Source organism: Thamnophis sirtalis, unplaced genomic scaffold (assembly GCF_051295495.1).
Source record: "Thamnophis sirtalis isolate CommonGarterSnake01/CBP01778 unplaced genomic scaffold, rThaSir2_p1.2 scaffold_4, whole genome shotgun sequence".
NCBI classification, from domain to species: Eukaryota; Metazoa; Chordata; class Lepidosauria; order Squamata; family Natricidae; genus Thamnophis; species Thamnophis sirtalis.
Window position 1 is genome coordinate 86,813,949 of NW_028261384.1, and position 23,598 is coordinate 86,837,546.

Here is a 23,598-nt window from a genome sequence, read left to right on the forward strand (position 1 = left end):
AGCTTGTCAGGTGTGAGTCCCTGCTGGTGAAGTTGGACCTCAAGGGTCAAGTGGGTCTGCTGCTAACGTATCTGCCTCCCAACTGCATTGCAGCAGCCCTCCCCTCGCTCCTCGAGTCGATAGCCGAGCTGGCAGTTGAGTTCCCCAAACTTATGGTTCTGGGGGATTTCAATTTGCCTTCACTCGGTGAACACTCTGATGGAGCGCAGGAGTTCATGGCTTCCATGACAACCATGGGCTTGACCCAAGTAATCCGAGGACCAACCCACTCAGCGGGTCACACGCTTGACCTCGTATTCCTCTCAGAGCAGTGGAATTGTGATCTTGGTCTGAGGGGTAGCGAGATCTTGCCCCCGTCATGGTCAGACCACTACCTATTGAGGCTTGACTTTCGGAGACCAAACCTCCATTGTAGGGAGGAGGAACCGACCAGGTGGTTCCGCCCCAGGCGACTTATGGACCCTTTGGGGTTCCAGACGGAGCTTGGGGTTATTCCTGATACTCTCGCCCGCAGTCCGGCGGAGACGCTGGTTGCTGCCTGGAACTTGGCAGCGACGAAGTCTCTTAACCGGATTGCGCCTCTACGGCCGCTCCGAAGCAGTAGATCCCGGAGGGCTCCTTGGTTTACTGAGGAACTCCGGGAGAGGAAGCGCCAAAGGAGACGCCTAGAGCACTTATGGAGGTCCAGTAAATCCGAATCGAGCCGAGCACTTTTAACAACCTACACCAGAGAATACATTCGAGCAATTAGGACGGCTAAGAGAACACACATTGCCTCTCTGGTTGCGTCTGCCGAGTCGCACCCAGCCGCCCTGTTTAGGATAACCCGTTCCCTCCTAAATAGGAGGGATACGGGCGATCCGCTGCAGGGCAGGGCTGAGGATTACGTCCAATTCCTCGCAGACAAGGTTGCTCGGTTCCGGGCGGACCTGGACTCCAATTCTGCAGAACCAGCCGAGGCACTAAGGGATAATCTGGTAAGCCATCGCTGGATTGAGTTTCAAGCTGTTACCCCTGAGGATGTGGACAAGGCGATGAGAGCTGTAGGAGCCTCCACATGTTTGCTGGACCCGTGCCCCTCCTGGCTGGTTGTAAACAGCAGAGAGGTGACACGAGGATGGATCCAGGTGGTTGTTACTGCCTCTCTACGGGAGGGGGTCTTTCCCCCCGCTTTAAAGGCGGTGGTGGTGAGACCCCTCCTGAAGAAACCATCCTTGGATCCAGCCGTTTTAAATAACTATCGTCCGGTTTCCAACCTCCCCTTTGTGGGGAAGGTTGTTGAGAAGGTGGTGGCCTTTCAGCTCCAGCGGTCCTTGGAGGAAGCCAGTTATCTCGATCCATTCCAGTCAGGCTTCAGACCTGGCTGCAGCACAGAAACCGCTTTGGTCACGTTGACCGATGATCTCTGGAGAGCCAGGGATGGAGGCCACGCCTCCATCCTGGTGCTCCTTGACCTCTCGGCGGCTTTCGATACCATCGACCATGGTATCCTTCTGCGACGACTGCGGGAGGTGGGGGTGGGAGGCGCTGTTTTACAGTGGTTCTCCTCTTACCTCTCGGACAGGTCGCAGTCGGTGTTAGTTGGGGGGCAGAGATCGACCCCTAGGCCCCTAACGTATGGGGTGCTGCAGAGTTCGGTCCTGTCCCCCCTTCTTTTCAACATCTACATGAAACCGCTGGGTGAGATCATTCGACGGCACGGGATAAAATACCACTAGTATGCGGACGATACACAGTTGTATCTGTCCGCCCCGTGCCAACTCAACGAAGCGATGGATGTGATGAGCCAGGGTCTTGAGGCTGTTAAAGACTGGATGGGGGTCAACAAACTTGTGCTCAATCCAGAAAAGACCGAGTGGCTGCTATGTTTCCCTCCCGCGAATTGGCCAAGTGTCCCATCTCTCAGGCTGGGGGGTCAAATTGTACGCCCCTCAGACAGGGTTCGCAACTTGGGAGTCCTCCTGGACCCACAGCTGACTTTCGAACATCATTTGTCAGCTGTGACCAGGGGGGCATTTGCCCAGGTTCGCCTGGTGCACCAGTTGCGTCCCTACCTGAACCAGGAGGCCCTCACAACAGTCACTCGTGCCCTTGTGACCTCTAGGCTGGAATACTGCAATGTGCTCTACATGGGGCTGCCCTTGAAGAGCATTCAGCGACTTCAGCTGGTCCAAAATGCGGCCGCGCGAGTGATCGTGGGTGCACCTTGGTTCACCCACGTAACACCTATCCTCCGCGAGCTGCACTGGCTGCCTGTTGATCTCCGGGTGCGATTCAAGGTGCTACTTATCACCTACAAAGCCCTTCATGGTACTGGACCTGGGTACTTGAGAGACCGCCTACTGCCAATTACCTCCACTAGACCGATACGATCGCATAGATTAGGCCTCCTCCGAATTCCATCATCTAGCCAGTGTAGACTGGCAACTACCCGGAGGAGAGCCTTCTCGGTGACTGCTCCGACCCTCTGGAACAAACTCCCCAGGGAGATTCGGACCCTCACCACCCTCCAGTCCTTCCGCGCCGCCCTAAAGATCTGGCTGTCCCAGCTGGCCTGGGGTTAAGACTCTAACCCCACTCGAATTGTGTGGCTGTTGTGTTTTTTAATATGTTGTATTGTCTGTATGTTGGAAACTGTTTGTCCTTCCCCCCCCCCTTTTTTTTAACTGTGAGCCGCCCTGAGTCCCCCCAGGGAAAAGGGCGGCATACAAATAAAGGGAAATGAAATGAAAATGAGGTGAGAAGGTAAGGCCGGGGGGGAGGGAGCGGGGAACATGCCCCATACAGCCGCTCTCACAACCCTAGCCACCGCATCCCTTCTGTCATGCTAATGGCCACCGCAAAAAGAGTGGCGGGCCCAGTGACGCGCAACACAACAGGAGCCATGAGGTAATCACACTCACTACCTCCTGCACCTCATTTTTGTCTTATTTTGGGGAAAACATGGCGTACACACACACACACACACTCCTCTACCTATATAAAATATTGGAATATGCAATATGAATATTGTAAAAGAAAGCTGTCTGCTGCAAATGGCTCAGAAGAGAAGAGATTCAGAGAAGTTTGTGCTTGGTGTGTAATGGGTAGCTGACTATCACCAAGGTTTAACAGGACTGTGGAGAAAATTATGTTGTTAGGTGCCATTATGGCTTAGTATGATTTATGGTAGAGGATCTGCTCCTGTGACTTTCTATCTATCTCTGACTCTACCAGGACTGCTGACAGGATATGGTTCCACACTCTGGATTGGACTTAATGATTTGGACCTCAATGGGGGCTGGCAGTGGTCTGACAATTCCCCCTTGAAGTTTCTCAATTGGGAAAATGGTAAGTTGGACACAGAGACTGAAAACTGAATGAAATTATACAAATAAAAAAAACCATATATTTTATATAATTAAGGTATAAATAAATCATGCTTACTAACTGTATAGATTCTTATTGTATAAACCATTATTTAGGATAATACAAGATATCACATTGGACTGTAAAAATTCAAATATGTTTCTTTCACTACCATCTAGAGGCTATTCAAATTACTGCATCCCAGATATAGCAGTCTACTTTGACTTATGACACATACTTTTAGCATGATAGAAGTATATGACATTAAGTCGAAGTAGGGCTGCCATATCTGGGATGCAGTAATTTGAATAGCCCCTAGATGGTAGTGAAAGGAACATATTTGAATTTTTACATCCCAAATGTGATATTGTTAGCAAACATTGGGTCAAACAGTCCTTTTTTCTCTACAGATGTACTGCTTGGCTTTAATGTACAATTTAAAATAATATGATAATAATAATAATAATACATTTTTTTAAAATCCATCCTTTGCAAGGAATGGAAACTTTGAAATAAGGGTGGCTAATCTTAAAACTTAGTATTACATTTTGAAACGAAGATGATATTTTTGAGGATATAGAAATCTTTACTTTTCTGTGATTGGTTTATCCAGTTATTTTACAACATTGGACAGAAATTGCTTTAACTTCCCATATGCAGCCTCATCTTCATCAGAACAATGCATATTTTTTTCATCTCTGATAACAAAATCCAAAAAGAATGCCTTGTCAATCCTTGAAATTCAGAGTCGATCCAAGATGAATCCTTAATGTAGAAAACATTCTTGGATTATGATTTTTTTTTCTTTGAAGATTGGTTGTTGCAGTGGTAGGGTTTCTTCTTCTCTTATAGATCAACCTGATAATCCCAATGAAGAAAATTGTGGGGTTATACGGACAGAGTCCTCAGGAGGATGGCAGAATCGGGATTGCAGCATGGCTTTGCCATATATCTGTAAGAAGAAACCAAATGCCACTTCTGATACATACTTTACAGGTGCGTAATTTGGAAAATGCAAAAAACCCAAACAATTTGAATATTTTAGTTTAAAAATAAACAATAATAATACTGCAGAATATAAAATGTCTATGGATCTTTGCAGAAAATCTCACACAGGGTCTTGGTACTGGAGAAATTGTATGGTAAATGCGGAAATGTATTATATATTATCGTAGGATTTTTGTGTGACAGGATTAAATGAGTCCACAAGCTATGTGTCTAGCTGGCCAAAATAAGGCCAGCTAGAAGTCAGTACCTCTTTGCCAGAAAAATATATTCCACTCTAGCTTGCAAGAGGCTGCAATAGGGATCTACTGAAGAAAGGCATCGAAAAGAGTTAAGTCAAATATCCCACTCCAAAAGGACCAAGTAATCCTTTTGGAGTGGGATATTTTCAGTATGCTGAGATGCCCAGTTTAATTGCTCCTTACTTGTCCAATTCAGCAGAAGAATTTGTACTCTTGAATGCTATCCAAGTTCAATAAATGATCTTACCAAAAGGCAAAAATTGAAAATAAGTCCAGATAAACTGGAGATGCTATAAGTAAATAAAGAAGTGATCTGAGGGATTGAGGTAACCTCTTTTTAGACAGATTTGCATTCCCATTGAAGGGGTAGGTTTGTTGAATGCGCTTTGATTTTCACTGGATTTTCAGGTAGCAGCTGCAAATTCCTCTTACTATGCCTTGGAATAAATGCCAATAGAGTTCCTATCCTCATAACAAGGGTGGCAGATACCTCCTTCTGTTGCAGGAGCAGAAATAAAACCAACAAATCAACTATCACCATTTACTAAGGAGAACCCTGTCATCCCACCCAGGCAAAGTGCCTTTTGTAAACCTATTCTGCATACAAAATCAGCCCCTGCCAGCCTGTGAAGAAATAAATTCAGTGCTGGGTTCCCAGCTCTTTTCACAAGAGTCTTCTCAGCTGTATTTGCTGCCAGATTATTTCCTGGCTTGAGGCTTGATTTTTCACATTGGTGTTCAAAGAGAGGCTAGATAGCTAAAGATACTAAATTGGGCCCTGAATACAGATTGGATGACCTCTTAAATTTCTTTCCAGAGTTATGATTCTGAGCCAATTGCTATAGTTTCCTGAAATTAAAAGTTTTGCTTTTGAGTCAGAGCACTGGACAAGCATTGCACTTTTGAATAGCAGCTTCTTATAGGTGTATTCACTTTGTGGTTCCAGCAATTGCCAGTCCCTACCATCTTCCATCTATTGTTTTATAGGAGTTCATTAAAAAACCGTGTAAACCATAAACGAAAGTTATATCAAGCTTACCTATAGATCTTAGAGAAGTTCTCCATGAGATTGATGCTCTCCTGAGCTATAGGCAGAAAGCTTGCAGGGCATGGTTGTATTTTTTCTAGCAGCCTAAACAGACAAGTGGATTTTGCAAAGAGCAGTTAGGAGCCCAGCCAGCTGCCAATCTTATGAAAATTACTGATCTCTACAATATGAAGCACTCATGTAGGAAATCTTCTTTAGCTTTTCAATGAAAAGTTCCGTTTTCTTGCTGCAATGCTTAAGCCTCATGCTTAGCAGCAAGCTAGCACCAAGATGGTGGTCTTTGTGTAAGGACATAATAAGTTGGAGCAAGGGGCTGTATGGATAAGTCCTGTCTTTTCCATGATAAATGTGTCCATTTCTTTTAATCAGCAGGAAAGCTCACTTTCTGATACATAAAAAGGACCTTGTGTTGTTCTCAGGCCCTGGATTGTATTTTCCTAATCTCTCAATGTTTAAAAAATCTGTAAGATCTTTTCCCCAGGCTTTTATTTGTTAGATTATTTTAATATTTATTTTATTATTATTTTGAGGGTTTTGGTAGAGGGATATTGAATGGTTTAGATTTAGAAGGAAATACACAGGCAAAAGACTGTGCTTAGGGCATCAATGTAAGAAATAAGAAGGGAATAAATATGTGCATTCTGTTTGAAAAGAAACTATGGATGGAGGCTTTGAATTCTTTAATTAATATTTGTAATTAAAGAATTAGTAGGGTGGTTTACATGGCAAAAAGTAAAGTTCTGTGCTAGGTTTATAGTACTCTGTTTTCTGAGTTATAGATCTTGGCTGTAATCTCACAAGAATGTCCCATGGTTCTCTGATTCTCTTAAATTTATGTACTATAATCCCAGTAGAATCTGAAGTGAAGATTGATTGTGATCCCAGCTGGCAGCCATTCCAATCTAACTGCTATCGTTTGATAAGTGAAAAGAAGAGTTGGATAGATGCCAAAAAGACCTGCTTGCGCAGTGAAGGGGATTTGGTGAGCATCCATACCCTCTCTGAACTGGAGTTTGTCACCAAGCAAATTAAGCAAGGTAAGGAATAATTGATTTTATCATGCCCTCTGAACTCTTATACCTTGAGGTATACTCAGAATTTTGAATTAGTATCCCAAGCATTCTCCTTAAGCAGCGGTTATACAGTAATCTCATTTATAAAATGATTGCCATGGTGGCAGTCAAAGAGAAAAAGAGAAGAGTAGAAGATTGATGATCCAAATCTCTCTCTCCCTGTAATCATATTGCAAAATAGGTAGATAATTTCTATGATAGAGTTTACAGAAAATAAGATGTGATTTAGATGTAGATGCTTATCCAATTAGTTTGCTCTGTGGGAAGTAGCTTTAAAATGGTAATACGTCCATCAAACTTCAGTGACTTCATAAATACAATTTTCTTTGCAACAATATGGAAATTGTTTGCCATTGCCTTCCATGTTTCTAAGATTTCTAGGCTAGCCCAGCCCTGATATTTTCTCATAGTTACATGTCCAAATAATAACCAGATTTGATTCTTTTTAGCATTTTAAGAAGAACCAAGTTTGACTTGACAGAATACTGAATTAAGCTAAAAAGAAATAGATCCTTCTTATTCCCAATAAGTCTTGATTCAGTTAAAAATGTTGATTGGCTGGGATGTAGCCTTGAATTAACATTTTGACAATCACACTTCATTTAGCTGATTGCTGATTTTTGGGTCAGTTTGGATCAATTGAGGCTTTCCCTCAAGGATTAAATCGTTTTTTCTAAAAATCTAAGTTGTTTTTTTATGATATTGACTGAAATTTTAGAATGAACCACTGTGTTGTATGTTTGTGAAAAATCTTCCTGAAAAGAACAAGGAGTAAAGAGGATAAAAGCAATGATGAAATTGAACTACAGTAGTTTAGGAATAAAGGTGAAGATAAACCACAGCAGAGGAAGTTACAATTTTTCTGGGTGCTACATCCAAATTCTAAATTCCTTGTTTTCATGGAAGCTTTAATGAATTTAGCAGCATTTTGCTAAATTTTTCTTCATTAGAGAGGACAAGTAAATTAGAAAAGCATGCCTCTTGTGCATTGTGTGATATAGTGAATACAAATACAATTACTAACATATATGCAGAAGAGGATTGTACAAACTCTCTTCTCTTGTTTCCTGTTGTGCCAGATGTTGAAGAACTTTGGATTGGTCTGAATGATCTTCGGCTACAGATGAATTTTGAGTGGTCTGACAGCACACCAGTGCAGTTTACATTCTGGCATCCTTTTGAGCCCAACAATTTCCGAGATAGCCTTGAAGATTGTGTGACTATCTGGGGACCGGTATGAGTAAAATTTTGGAAATCTTTCTATCATAAGAGAAATATATATATAATTTTAGCATAAAGATGACTCTTCGTATCACATGCATCAAAAAGTCAAAATAATACCATATATTTGTAGGTGAATAACTATAATTCCTCATTAATGACTTGTTATTTTGGAATCTTAAGGGACCTGCATTTTAAACTCTTTTTTTCCCTTAAAACAGATTTGATTGTAAAGAAATTTGGAAATAACTTATCCAACTTTGCCCAAAACAATTATGTAATTTAAGACCTATTTATTTTCTTTACGGACAACTGAAGCAGACAGAGCTTTGTAGGAATCCATTCTAATTTGTTTTTTATAGTTGGATCATCCAGGTCAGAGGTGGGTTGCTCCTGGTTAAGCCCTGGTCTGGCGAACCAATAGTTGTGGCGGTGGGAGGCTCCGCTCACATGTGCAGAAGGTTCTGTGCAGAAGTGTTGTGAGCGCACGCACAAGCGTGCCCAAACCAGTAGTAAAAGTATTGGCAACCCAGCACTGATCCAGATATATTGATAAACTTCAAACATTTACTTATTTGCTGTATAACAGGATTAAATAACCCTTTTAAAACATTTAAAACTGCCATATACTTATTGCCTATAGCATTTCTTTAGATTGCAAACATTTTGGTTTATAATATCTGGGAGATTGTATATAGAAGTTGGTTTATTTGTTTTAAAAACTGATTTCTGAAACAACTATTGCAGAAATATGCCCAGGCATGTGCTAAACAGATCAGCATTGCAAAAGGCATTTTGGACAAAAATACAAATGGATAGTCTCATACAAAAGGCAAAAGATATTATGAAGATTAAGCTAGTATTAGATTAGAAATTTTTATAAAATAAAGGGTTTGCAAAACTGTTTAAATTGTAAATATATAGTTGACCCAGGAAGCTGGTAAGATACAATATTAATGTTTAGAATATTTAGAAACTGGACCCAACTGTGAAAGTAGCTATTACTAAGTTGAAATTTCTGTGCTTCCTTCCAGGAAGGAAGATGGAACGACAGTCCTTGCAATCAGACATTGCCTTCTGTCTGTAAGAAACGAGGTCGAGTAAGTCAGGGGAAAGAGGAGGACCATGGCTGCAGAAAGGTAAAGACATTATTTTCCAACATATATGTAAACATGTACACATACATACATACACATAGGTGCAGGGTCAAAGGCAAAAGGAGGAGACCCAGAAACCGTCTCTGAAGTAGGTATTGTCACGGCCCATCTGCCCGGAGACTGAGGTAAATCTTGAGGCCACACCTATACTCCTCCTCTGACTCTCCAGATTAACCGCAGTCTTCGGCCCAGAAGGAGCTAAATACTTGGCTCTCCTTGGTACAAGATTTGCTTCAATTTTTTAGTTTCTCTTGATCGTACAAGCTTACCTCCTCTCGTGTGCTCTGTAATTAGCCTGTGCACAGAAGCGGTTAACGCTGCTGAGAGGCTCCTGAGCCGCGATCTGCCGGCATGGGGGGGGAGCCCCAGGTTCCGCCAAAAGCGCGGCTACAGTCTCTCTGGCTTCTCCACGGAGCTCACAAGATCCAGGAAGGAACAGAGCGACTTAGTTGGAGTCGGCTCACGTGTTCTTGGGTGCCAGGGCACACTTGCGGAGCGCAGGATCCGGTCTCTGGTTGCAGAGATCGCAAGCACCCAAGACCATCGCCAGCACACAACAGAGGATTGGGCTCGAACTCCGCCGGTAATCCAGAGAGGGCCACAGCATCTGGTGGTGGGCCGGTCTAACTCGGGCCGTGGATCGGCGGCGTGGCTGAAGAGCAAAGAGCCGAGGGAGAGCCAAGTCTTCACAGGCAGTCTACTGACCGGTTTCAACAGAGAGAGAGAGAGAAGGTAAATTGGCTAACCGTGAGTAGGGTTGCAATTGGTGGACAATTTGAGAAGCAGAGGACCGGTCAGGCCTGTTTCCCCAAGGGAGGCAGACCCGAGCGAGGGGATCTCGTGGGGGCCCAATCCAATGGAGAGGGGCAGATCCGCGGCGAGGAAGTTCACCTCCAAGTCCTTGCGGAGGGAGCACGCTATGAAGGAGGTGAGGGTCACCAGGGCAGCAGCAGGAGAAACGGATACCATCAGCCCTTGCCCGGCCAGATCCCGTTCTCCAGTCAGGGCCATCTCCTCTAGGGATCCTCCTGGCTCTCCAGCTTCGTCATGTGGCTCCCTACGGGGGATAGTTCCCTATCCCCCTATCTCCAGTTCACCCCTCCGGAGCGTGAGGAGACCTTCGGATGCCGATCTAGCAGCTTGCCAAAGCAACATCTGGCTCTGCAAGGCCCTGATCCTGGCGCAGATCCAGAGCCCCCCAGCGTATCTCCAGCCTATCCAGAGCTCTCCCATAGTTTTCAGGAGGTCCTAGCCAGAGCTATTGCCCAGGGCATCTCTTCGGGCATGCAGCACCAGTTTCAGGGACCTAGAAACAAGGCTGCTCACGATGCACCACGAGGTCATCTAGACCTACCCAGACCTTCCACCTCCAGAGACCTCAGAGCAGACTCTCCCTCCACGGCTAGCAAGGAGTCAGGGTCGGAGGAAGGGGAGCTTAAAGATGTTGGCTTCTCTGATGACAAAGAGGCCCAAGCTCCCGAGGCCCCAGCCATCTTGGGGCTCTTCCTCCCCCCCCCACTTTCTTTAGTTCCCTGCTGCGCAAGGCTAAGGCCACAGCAGACCTGGACATCCCAGTAGCCAGCCAGGACACTGCACCCCTAGCAGGAGCGGGGAAGCCAAGAAGGGTCCTTTCCATAGGCCCCAGGTGGAGAAGAAGGAGATCCCTACCCCAAACCTGTTCCTAGAGGTGCTCAAGTAACAATAAGCTTAGCCTGGCACCTTCCCCACTCTGGGGAGCAATGATCGCAGGTTCTATAACCTTAATGCTAACTTTGTTCAAGCCTTACAGGTTCCCTCAGTGGAAGCCCTGGTGGCCTACTCCTCACCAGTGGTGACGGGAGACATTTCCAACTGCCTGAAACCGGAGGACAGGAAGGCGGCGTTAGTTATGCGCAGGACGTTCCAGGGGCAATCAGGGCTGCCACAGCAGCCTCCTTTTTCAACAGGTCCATCTTGCTATGGCTAGAACAACTCCGAGACAGAACTCCGGCTTCGGACGTTAGACTCCTGCAGGACATTACGAAGGTGATGGCGGCCACCCAGTTCTCGGGAAACGCCACACTGGATGTGGTAAGGTACTCTTCCAGGGCCCTATCCTCTTCAGTGGCATCCAGATGCTTACTGTGGCTGCATAACTGGCAGGTGGGGTTCTGGGCAAAATGGCATTTAGCAGGCACAGAGTACACGGGAGGAAAGCTGTTCAGTCCATTCCTGGACTTCGTTTGAGGACAAGAACAAGCGAAAGGTTTTCCTGTCCACGTCTAAGCAATCAGATAACCTCTTGGCACCCTACCCCAGAAGATCCAGCTTTCGAGCACCCGAGCAGGACTTCCAACAACTGAGGTACTCTGTGCCCATGTTCCCCAGACAGGGGGATAGACAATTCTCTAGGGACAGGTACAGGTTCCAACAGTCTAGCAAGCGTCCCTTTTGAGGGGGGGGGCTCCCCTTCTGCAGAAATAAGTGATTCAGGATCGAATTACCCCATCGGTGGCCGCCTTACTTTGTCCGCGGATCGTTGGGTTGGCATCACTACAGATGCATGGATGCTATAGACAGTCAGGTTCGGGTTCCACCTGGAGTTTCACTCACAACCCCCGAATAGATTCTGGATTTTTTCCTCCTCCAAAAACCCGGCCAAGCGCTCCTTCATGCGCAAAGCCATCCAACATCTACTGGAGATCAGAGCGGTGGAACTGGTGCAGGAGTGGGAGAAGGAATCAGGATTCTATTCTAATCTCTTTTGGTCCACAAGAGCTCTGGAGTGTGGAGGGCCATCCTAGACCTTAAGTTACTTAATTCCAGGCTGGACTACCGTAAGTTCAAGATGGTCTTGCTCAAGTGTATCCTGGAAGGGATTAGACAGGAGGACTTCCTAGCGTCCATTGACCTCACTGAGGCTTATCTGCACATCATGATTGCACCAGACCACTATAAGTTCCTCAGGTTCTCATATGGGGGCACTCATTACCAGTACAGGGCCCTTCCCTTCGGCTTGGCATTCCGCCCCCCCTCCCAGGACGTTCACCAAGGTACTAACCCACCTCCGCTCCACACTGGTCTGATTGCATTGTTACCTTGATGACATCCTCGTATTAGCACCCTTGGCGGTTCAGGCGGAAGGGGACATAAGTCTCATCATCGCCACCCTTAGGTCACTGGGGTTCCTAGTCAACTTTGAAAAAAGTCACCTGTCTCCCACCACCAGACTTCAGCATCTGGGAACCATTATTGACTCGGTGGGTGGGGGGAGGTTTTCCTCTCAGAGGAGCGTAGGGACAGCATTGTGCAAATGATTCTAGAGATTCGCAGGCATCGATCTCTTCCCGTAGCTCTTCTTTCCAAGCTTCTCGGCAAGTTCATGTCCTGCATCGGGATAGTGCCTTGGGCCCAGCTTCACACCAGAGAGCTGCAGTGGTTCCTCCTTCCACGCCAGAGAGATGGGTCGAGCAACGCAGAATTCAAGGTCATAGTGACACCCCAGGTTCTCCTGTCACTCCACTGGTGGATGTCCCCAGACCTGTCCAAGGGCTCCCTGTTCAAGGAGCCGGACAGGCTTGTCCTGATGACAGATACAAGCCTGTTTGGTTGTGGGGCACACCTGGATCCCCAGCTAGCCCAGCGATGGTGGACACCAACCGACCTTTGAAAAAACATCAACTAATTGGAGCTCAGAGCGATCCACCTGGCTCTCCAATGTTTCAAGGCAACAGTAGCTGGGAAGCACGTCCTAGTACTGATGGACAATGTGGCGGCCAAGGCACATGTGAACAAGCAGGGAAGCACCCACTCCAGGGCACTTCGCAACGAGGCGTTGAGATTGGGGAACTGGGTGGAGCAGAACTTCCTATCAATCTGAGCAGAACACATCTCCGGGGTGGAGAATCATCAGGCGGACTGGCTCAGCAGACAGACAGTGGACCACAGAGAGTGGCAACTTCACCCCAGCGTCTTTGACCAGATCTTCCAGCGATTTGGCCTCCCGGCAGTGGATCTCTTTGCCTCCCCATCAAACGCCCAACTTCCGAGGTTCATGTTGCGGTTCCCAACGCAGGGAGTGATGGACAACGACTCCCTGCACTGCAGTTGGCCATCAGGACTTCTCTATGCCTTCCCTCCCCTCACTCTCCTTCCTAGGTGCTCAGGAAACTGGTACTAGAGAGGGCGGAGATAGTCCTGGTGGCTCCCTACTTGCCCCGACGTCCATGGCTCACAGATCTGATAGAATTGTCAACCGCTCCCCATTGGAAGATCCCTCGGGGAGAGGTGTCTCTTCTCCAGGGGAGTCTGGTCCACTCAGACCCAGACTGGCTCCAACTGACAGTCTGGCAATTGAGCGGGAACAATTAAGGGAGGCCCAGATTTCCGCCAAGGTCATTGGGACGATCGAGGCTGCCAGGAGGAGATCACCACTCGCATCTACGACACGACCTGGGTCTCCTTCGTGTCCTGGTGCCAGTCTGCTCAGGTAGAACCGCATCTGCCACAGTCCCGCAGGTACTGGATTTCCGCCAGAATGGCCTGGAGAAAGGCCTGGCCCCTAGCACCCTCAGAAGGCAGTCTCAGCCCTGACCACTGTCCTGGGGTGAGTGTGTACACAATCCTTGTCCCAACTTCACATCATTAAGCAGTTCCTCAGAGGAGCAACCAACCTCTGGCCCCCGGTGATCCACCATTTTCCCTCTTGGGATCTGCCCACAGTGCTCCAGGCACTCCTGGAAGCACCCTTCGAGCCGCTGAGGGAGGTGAGTCTTCAGCTGTTTACCCTCAAGGTAGTGTTACTCGTAGCCATCACCTATGCCAGGAGGGTGTCCAACACACTGTCGGCTAGGGTGGATCTCTGCATCTTCCAGAGTAATAGGGTTGTCCTAAGGCTCGACCCAGCCTTCATGCTCAAGATTAATTCCCACTTTCATAGGGTTCAGGAGATTGTCCAGTTCTTTTGTCCAGTTCTTTCCAGAGGAAGTGAGAGATCATGGCATCGCCTTGATGTCAGGAGGGCACTGCACATCTATCTGAAGTGCACGTCGGCCATTAGGCGGTCAGAGGCCCTCTTCATCTCCTTTCACCCGGCAACCAAGGGAGCAAAGATCTCCCCAGCCACCATCAGTAGATGGATCAGACTGGCCATCTCCAAGGCCTATGAGGCACGGGGGCTCCTGATGCCTGAGGGCATCACTGCACACTCCACCAGGAGTGCAGCAACCTCAGCAGCCTGGGCCACCCAGTCTCTCATCGAGGACATATACAGGGCGGCAGCATGGGCTTCGCTCTCTCCATTCATCAGACACTATTGGCTGGATGCTTTCGCCTCTGTGGAAGCATCCTTTGGGAGGAGAGTTCTCCAGAGAGTGCTAGACACTCAGGGGGACTCAGGCCCTATGGCCCCTCCCAGGGACACCTAGCTTTGGTATGTCCCAGCTGTGACTCCTCCCACGCCCCACTTCGGAGACTGTCAGTTGGTCTTACCTGAACTGCATGTCTCGAAGGATGGCATGGGAGCATTCACTTCCCGCCTGTAGTGCGCGCCGCGCAGGGTGGGCCTGAGTTCAGATAGTTACCGGTCAATCAGGGACCAGGAGGGGAGTGGGGTGGTTGCCCTGTTCCCTTCCTTCTAGATTCGCCTTGACTGGACCATCAGTTAATCTGGAGAGTCAGAGGAGGAGTAGAGGTGTGCCCTCAAGATTTACCTCCGTCTCCGGGCAGATGGGCTGTGACAATACCCAACTGTGATTGCTCCCACACCATCCTTCGAGGCATGCAGTTCAGGTAAGACCAACTGACATTCCTTTCAGAAATCACCAAGCATGTTTTCTGTCTAGTGTGGCTCAGCACACCTGCTGGGTAAGCAATTTAGCAAACTTATTTTACAGCATGTATTTCCACCCAATATTTACTCTCGACTGCCTCCCAGGCAAAGGACATTTTTAAATAGAGCATCTTAATTATCAGGGCCCAAACTGACACAGAATTATTGACAAAATTAGAACTTTAAATGGGTTGGCTAAGAACAAAAACTGTTTCCAAATCGAAAAATACCTTTCAATGAGAGTGATACATTTTCTGAGAAAAGCCTATTCGAATTGTTGGATTCCAAGGACAAATATGGGCACTTCCATCCCTTGCCATACCATGAAAGATCATGTATACAAGTATCAGTAGTGCTTGGCTTACAACCATTTATTTAGTGACTGAAGCTACAGGTAAGACACTGGGAAAAAAGTGATTTATGACTGTTTTTCACACAACTGTTGTGATGTCCCCGTGGTCACATGATCAAAATTCAGAGGCTTTGCAACTGACTCATATTTATGCCATATGACCTGGGGTCATATGATCACCTTTTGTGATCTTTTGACAAGCAATGTCAGTGGGGATGACATTGTCAATTCACTTAACAACCATATTACTTACTTGACCTAAGAGCGCAGAGCACTTAACAACTGTGGTAAGAAAGATCATAAAATGCAGTAAAATTCATTTAACTGTCTTGCTTAGCAATGGAAATTTTGCGCTCAGTTGTTTTTGTAAGTCAAGGACTACTACAGGTAGACAGAATGGGCACATGATTTCGAGACTGAATGGTACCCATGATTTGGAGAGCAAGCATCCTTGGGAAGAAGGCCTGATGTGGTCAGCATCTGCCTCACATATAGAAGAAGGCCTGGAGCAGCCAGCAGCTGCCTCACGTACAGTAGGGATAAGCCAGGCCTTCCTCATCAGCAGAGGAGGAAAAGGGTGAAGGTCAAGCTGGATGCAGCAGGCCTGTGGAGTGCAGAGCAATGGGGTGGCTTTGTGCATAGGATGGCTATGGTGTCGTTTGAGGCAACATTTTTCATGTTAATTGATTGAGACTGCTAAAGGCCTTCCGCTCCAGTCCTGGGCCTGGCACTGTTGTTGCATGTGCTGTTGTGGAAGGTGGACAAAAGAGCATAGATTGAGGGGGGGGGGAGAGAGAGAGAGACAGGTAGTGGTAGGGTTGCAAGTTATAAGTGCAGGTAGTTATAAGTGCAGGTTGCCATCCACCTAAATTCATCCACAAATGACTGTGCAGAGGCACTGCAACTGCTGTAACTTTTGTGCATGGGTTGTAAGTTTCCTTTTTCAATGCCACTGTAACGTCAAAAGGTCATTGAATGAATTTTCATAAGTCAAGGATTACTTGTATATTGGTGCCCCAGCAATTGAAGATAATGTTCATCTTTTTTTGATTGTCAACTATAGGCCCCTTGTAGGGTTAGAAATGTATTTGCTAAATATTGAAAGAATAATCTAAATCAAGATTGACCTATTTCCTCCTGGGTATAGGAGGAAATACAGATTGTGAGCAGCTGTTAAGTGTATAAGCAAGACTATTCAGCTAAAATCCTGCTTTATTGAACAGGTTGATGTATCAGGTAAAGACAAAATATTCAGCTGAATGTAGATTCTCTATGTTTAACAGTGTTTCTCAACCTTAGTAACGTGAAGATGTCTGGACTTCAACTCCTAGAATTCCCCAGCCAGCGAATGCTGGCTGGGGAATTCTGGGAGTTGAAGTCCGGACATCTTCAACTTGCCAAGGTTGAGAAACACTGGTTTAGCACATTTATTATTTGCTTCTTTTACCTATTTTATTGTGGAAATAGACCATGTAATTTTATTTTTATATTATTTGCTTTGATATGGTCATAAGACCAACCTGCTGTCTTTGCCATTTGGGAAATAAAGTACAATTGCTGCATGTTATCTGTTGAGATTTACAGTGTCCAGTTACAATGTCCCAGCAACCCATCCATGCCAAGGGAGCATATACACTCCAGCTAACCAAAAGCAGAATGTTTCAGCCTTTCTATCTCTGCAGCAATTATAGAGGGAAGGGAAAATGTGTATTTTTTTTCAGTATTCAATAGGTGTTTTATTATGGAAGTATTTTCCTGAAAGATTTGTAAGACTAGTTTAGAATTATTTCCCCAGCTTTACTTCCCATCCAAGGAACAAAATTACCCTGTTGATGTACATTTTAAATTAATCCTCATTGTGTATCCCAGTGATTGGAGAAACAACAATGATGGCAATCTAAAAACCAGCTAACAGTTGTGTCAATTCAGTAGATGTAATTTGCCTGTTTGTTAGTGGCAGAGGTAAAACTCCATTCAGTTGAATAAAAGCGTGACCCGTCAAAAGCGCGGAGGACAAAATCGCGCTCGACGAAAGCGCGCATGTGACGTCATCACAGCGCGATGAAAAAAATTAAAAATTGAAATAAAATTAAAATTAAACCAAGCCGATTCACATAAAGGTAAGCGTTAGGGTTAGGGTTAGGGTTAGGGTTAGGTTAAGGGTTAGGTTAGGGTTAGAGCGTTAGCGTTAGGTTTAGCGTTAGGTTAAGGGTTAGCGTTAGGTTTAGCGTTACGTTAACGGTTAGGTTTAGGGTTAGATTTAGGGTTAGGTTAAGGGTTAGGGTTAGGTTTAGGGGTAGGTTTGGGGGGGTTAGGGGAAGGTTTTAGCTTTATTTTTACATTTTTCGATCACAGTGCGATGTTTTCGTCGCGCTGTGATGACGTCAAATGCACGCTTTCGTCAAGCGCGATTTTGTCCTCCGCGATTTTGTGGTGGAACCGAATAAAAGTCCAGCTTTCCCAGCCATTAATATGAGATTATGGGAGTTGAAGTCTAGCACATCTGAAGACCATTTGTCTGGGAAAGACTATTCTAGCAGCAAACAAATGGAGGCAAAGGAATCTTAGGGTAGGAAAGTACCTTTGACGTCTTCTAGTCCATCCCCATGTCCGAAGCAAGAGGCCTTGATCCTGCAAATTGCTATGCGAAGTTTGGCTTCTTATAGCAATTCTGGTCAATTTCACTTCAGAATTGGAGGATTAGATATAACTTTTCATTAAAACTTTTATTACAGAAATCTGGAATTGATTTGTGGTTATCATCAGCTTCCTTTGAAACCTCCCTTAATTCTATTAGTTGTTCACTTTTTTCATGTTGAGTTACCTTATTGCTCTTTAAATTCCTGTTTTATTTTCCTTTGCAGAAATTTTGCTAATTTTAAAAATGTGTGTAAGTAAACTTAGCATTTAAGCAGTTAAAAAGACACAAGGAGGCCTACTAAGTAGCTTTGCCTCCAGGGTCACATAGGGAGGGTAGCCTTCTCTGCTTGTATTTGTTTCTGTGCAGGGGAGGTGACTTCATATTGAAAGTTTTTATTTTCCATTTTTTCATTTTCATACACTCACATATATACTGTGCATAGCCAGAGCCATACAACATTAAACAATAATCGCAGCAATTCCTCTTGTCAACAATACCCCAAAAAATAGAAACCCAATATACCTCTTCCACTCTCCGTACACCTCTTTCTTTCACCCCCCTCCAACTTTCTATCTTCCCTCCATCATCCCCCTCTACCCTACTTCCCCTCCCCCTCTACCACTCCTCTCCCCCGATCCACTCCCTCCCTTCCTTCTCACCCTCCCTCCCATCCTCTCTCCCGCCCTCTCTACCCATCTTTCTTCTATCCCACTCCTCCTCCCCTTGGTGTATTTCCACTATATATCAATATACTTAACTTGTCCTATTTTTACAGAGAAATTAAAGAAAAACAGTATACATGTGAAGTCGCATTACATTGAGATCTAACACATACTAACCTAGTATATGTCCCTCCCTCCCCCACCCTCCCCCCAACACCCCCCTCCCTCCCCCCCCCCGACTTCCCAGAGCCCGTACACGGTATAGATTTGGGAGGTGACTTCATATAGGCAGCTGCATGTGGGAATTGGAACCATATTAATTTATGTTTTTTACACCTTTCTTGTATATTTCCCCCAATTACCTTGCTTGTTGCAACCTGACATTAAAAGTGACTTTGAATGAAAAACGTAAAAAGGATGTTGGGATTCTGAAAAACAAAGCACCAGCCTTTAACAGCATTTGGATAATGAATTGCTTATCTGTGGGATCTCTCTCACCTTACTGTAAATAAGTATTTTGTAACTGGCCAGATCCATCATTGTGTCCATTTTGTAAGTGCACCTGTCTCTCCAAATGTCAAAAGTATGCTTGGGCAAAAAAGAAAAAAAATCTCTATGCCCCCATATCTTTCCCTCTCAATTTTATTTCAATTAAAAAGACTATCCTTATTCCCATTTTGCCAAATTGGGGAAATGCATCCAAAAACACAGGACTCATCTATTTGGTCTTAATGGAAATTCAAAACACATGATTTTAATCCAGTTTTTCCCATCTCCCAGAAAATTATGATGATCTCCCCCCTTTCTCCTCCCATTCTCTGTGCCTACACTTTTTTGTTTCTGTTTTACATGCTAATATTCCCATATTATTTATTCCATTGCTGGCCCACAGAACTCAGTACAAGCATCAGCAGTTTCTGTTTCTTTCCATATGATAACCAGGAGCACCTTTTATGAAAGAACCCAACTGCTGGATGTCTAGTTAGTCTTCATAGGCAAGACTAAAAACCTGAATAAAGAAAGGGTAACTTCCAAGATTTCTCTTACTTTTAAAATAATGACAATTCTTCAAAACCTTACTCCGAGCTAAACATTTTTTCACACAGCCAAGTGGAGTCAGCATTGTCTTAATAATCGACAGAGCTAGAAGAACAACTTCCTTTTAAATAGCTTTTTTCCATCATGTATTGCCATGTGTTTAATATATTAACAGCAATTTATACCACTACAATTGTCCCAGAATTTCTCTTTTCAAGAATTTCAGGAAACAATTCTCTAGGCACCACCTAGAGTACATCAGGACTGAAGCAATAAGATGCAATTATCCGTATACAAATGTATTTGTTTGTTTGTTTTCTATCTTTATTGTTATTACAAATAATTCAGGTTGACAAACATATCCAGCACATTTTCCTCATCAAATTGTCCCCACAACAAGAACACTGTTAAAGTGGGTTGGTTGAGAGAGAGCGATTGGCCCCAGATCACCCAGTTCGCTTTCACGGCTAAGGTGGAACTTGAATAAAATCATATAAGCATAAAAACTATGGATGTGACCAAGACCTAATGGAACTTGTTTTCAAAGTGTTAGATTTCCATTCTTGTAATTTCTGACTTTACCAAACTGATAATCTACTATATAGTTTGTATATGAGATGATTCTATTTCAGAAGAAACCTGCAGTTTCTTTCTTGAGCCTGCAAATTTGCATGTCATTTTACTACTTGTTTATCTTTTTATTTGTTTACATCTCAAGTGTATGAGATGTACAAGTACAAGTACAATTCTTCACACATCAGTGTCTTTAGAAAAATAGTTTAAACAAAATGCAGATGAGAAAATATTTAGATATGGTAATATATTTTGCAAATTTTTCATTTGGACTAAATTATAATATATTAACTGACATTAAATTATCATTTAAATAAGATTTCTCAGATACACAACGTATAAAAATCTAACAAACTTGGAAATATTTAAGGGTCTTTCTTTGGGTTACTGTTATTGTCTATGATAGTGTTTTTCAAACTCGGCAGCCTAAGATTTATGGATTTTAACTTCAAAATTCCCCAGTACACATATCATAAAAGTTGTCAAACTTGAGAAACATTGATCTAAATTATATAAAATCTTGATTAACTTACATCACAATCATTGTCTTTTGTCTTCTCACTCCCTCATTTTGAGGCTCCCAGAGGTTCCTTAGAGATCAGGATAAAAATCTCACTCCCTTTTGGTGGGGAGCAGGGGGGAGAGTTTTTAAAAGGCTTGTACCCATTTGCTTCATCCCAAATCAGAATGATTTTCCTTTGTGGGAATCGAGACACAAAAGTACCTTCAGTCTCCTGTCACCCCTGACAAAAGAAAAAGAAAATTTTGATTATGCCCTTCTAGTGTTACTTTTCAACATTTCTTTGACCCTCATTTCCCTTTCCAGAAGTGTGATCTCTGGTTTGAGGTTGCTTATTCTCATTTATAAAAAAGTAAAAGCAATTTCATCTCATTTTATCAAAAAAGACTGATAATGTTTATAAACCTGGATCATCAATTTCTAGTTAAATAATTTTTAAAAATATGGTCCTCAAAACAGTTCATATAAGGTCATGACTATCGCTAATGGAAGTTTGAACGATAGCGCTCCACTCATCTAAATTTTGACTTTTTATTAGTGGAAGACATGAAATGTAAAATGAGTTTTAATTTGAACCCAGATGTTCTGCTGAACTGTTTTGGATTGGTATTGGTTTTTGTAGAAGTAAAAAGCAGATCATTTTGATTGTTTTGGCTTTTAGTTGAAAAATAAAATCCAGAGACATAGTAGAATAATTTGTATGGCCCCAGTAGAGTAAGGCTCATGTGCCTCACCACAATTTTCTCTTTTAACATGAAATTGTTGCTAATTTAGCTGCCTTAACCATTTTACTCACCATCTAACCAAGAAGTGGACTCCTGTCAGTGAGATTCAGATTCTCGGGAAGTCTTAAGCTTCTGTCAAATATCTTGCCTTTGTTGTAAAGACAGTTATTTCTGATTTTGTGTCCAGAGTTGTTCTTATATAATCTGCTCTAGATTTTGAGAACTGCCTCCTCTACTGTGAATTCTTTTCTTTCTGGCAAATATTTCCTGCTGAATGGAACTATGATGATTTTAAAAAGGGCTATTAGCCATCAAACTGAATGCTAAGTTTATTGGATTTTATCCTGTTCTTGTACAGATCAGTCCTATAGCCTTTCATCTGTAGCTGCCCCATGAATTAAGCGTGCATCCAGTTTTTGACTTCCATCCTGAACTGGAACAGCTGCATTAGCCTGTGTGTATTTCTGCCAACCATGCTCCCATCTCATAGTTGAAACTGAGGGGAAGAATTTGAGGTGAAGCGTATTTTGGATTATTGGTGCAAATTATAGTATTTGATTCCATTGAAAGGCTGCCAAGATATGAAAAGAACCTGTGCCCCTTTTAGCCTCCTTAAACAATTCCATATGCTGAACCTCACAGTTCCCAAATATAAATAAAAGGCTCAGTTTCATGCAACTGGAAAAGATGTATCTGAGACCTGTAGGCTGAGGGAGTACAGGAAGGAAAAATTAGGGGAAATGTTTAAGGGCACTGCGGAGGGAATAGCATTGCTTAGACCAGGGTTGTCAAACTCAAGCCCTGAGGGCCAAATCGGGCCCATGGGCTGCTTAGATCTGGCTCAGGAGGCCACCCTGGAAACAGTGAAGGATTGGCTTACAGTGCCTCAGCCAGTGAAAATGGAGCTTGATAGGGCCGCACGCTCCGTTTTCCCACCAGAGGGTTGCAGGAAGTCATCACAGACGAAAACAGAGCTTGGAATCCCGTTTTCTCTGGCAGAGTGCTCGGGCCATGCCAGGCGCCCCCAACACAAGTGATGTCAAGCTGGCTATGACCCCCCTCCAGCCACGCTCACTCCCTCCCCCAGGTCAAATAAAACCCTGATGCGCCCTCAATGAAACCGAGTTTGACACCCCTGGCTTAGACCAAAGAAAGGCATTGTTTAGGTTTAGGTTTAGGTTTATTGGGATTTATATGCCGCCCTTTTCCCTGAGGGGACTCAGGGCGGCTTACAACCACAGGGGAGGGGAAGTGCAAGGTCAAAACAAACACTTTGTGAACAAAAGAAAAATAATAAAACACAGCTTTCATTCAGCAATCAAACACTCGGGCGGGTAATTGGAAGCCTATCCCCAGGCCTGCTGGGAGAGCCAGATCTTGAGGGCTGCGCGGAAGGTCTGGGTCGTGGTGAGGGTGCGGATCTCCATGGGGAGCTCGTTCCATAGGGTCGGGGCAGCAACAGAAAAGGCTCTCCTCCGTGTGGTCGCCAGTCGACATTGACTGGCAGATGGAATTCGGAGGAGGCCCAGTCTGTGCGATCTGATTGGTCGATTTAGGGAGGTAATCGGCAGAAGGCGGTCTCTCAAGTACCTAGATCCACTACCATGGAGTGCTTTAAAGATGGTCATCATTATCCTGAAGCGCACCCGGAGACCAACAGGCAGCCAGTGCAGCTCGCGGAGGACAGGTGTAACGTGGGCGAACCGAGGTGCGCCCACTATCACTCGCGCGGCTGCATTTTGGACTAGCTGTAGTCGCCGGATGCACTTCAGGGGCAACCCCATGTAGAGCCCATTGCAGTATTCCAGTCTAGAGATCACAAGGGCTCGAGTGACTGTTGTGAGGGCCCCCCGATCTAGGTAGGGCCGCAACTGGCGGACCAGGCGAACCTGGGCAAATGCCCCCCTGGTCACAGCTGACAGCTGGTGGTCAAAAGTCAGCTGTGGATCCAGGAGGACTCCTAAGTTGCGGACCCTATCTGAGGGGTATAAAATTTGACCCCCCAGCCTAAGCGTTGGTGTATTAGCCAAATTATTGGGGGGGAAACACAACAGCCACTCGGTCTTATCCGGGTTGAGCACCAGTTTGTTAGCACTCATCCAGTCCTTAACGGCCTCCAGACCCCGGTTCATCACGTCCACCGCTTCATTGAGTTGGCACGGGGCGGACAGATACAATTGTGTA

At 44.9% G+C, this 23,598-nt stretch overlaps 1 protein-coding gene across 2 annotated transcripts in view; it reads left to right on the forward strand.

Moving 5' to 3' along the window:
- Positions 1–23,598, forward strand: part of MRC2 (mannose receptor C-type 2) — a 98,141-nt gene that overhangs the window by 28,395 nt on the left and 46,148 nt on the right. The window contains exons 5-9 of one of the 2 annotated variants that reach the window (XM_087713290.1): positions 3,217–3,330; positions 4,201–4,344; positions 6,495–6,680; positions 7,796–7,950; positions 8,972–9,076. In XM_087713290.1, the coding sequence (XP_087569416.1) occupies positions 3,217–3,330; positions 4,201–4,344; positions 6,495–6,680; positions 7,796–7,950; positions 8,972–9,076 (704 nt within the window). The remainder of the gene's footprint in view (positions 1–3,216; positions 3,331–4,200; positions 4,345–6,494; positions 6,681–7,795; positions 7,951–8,971; positions 9,077–23,598) is intronic. The other variant, XM_087713291.1, reaches the window with a different exon arrangement.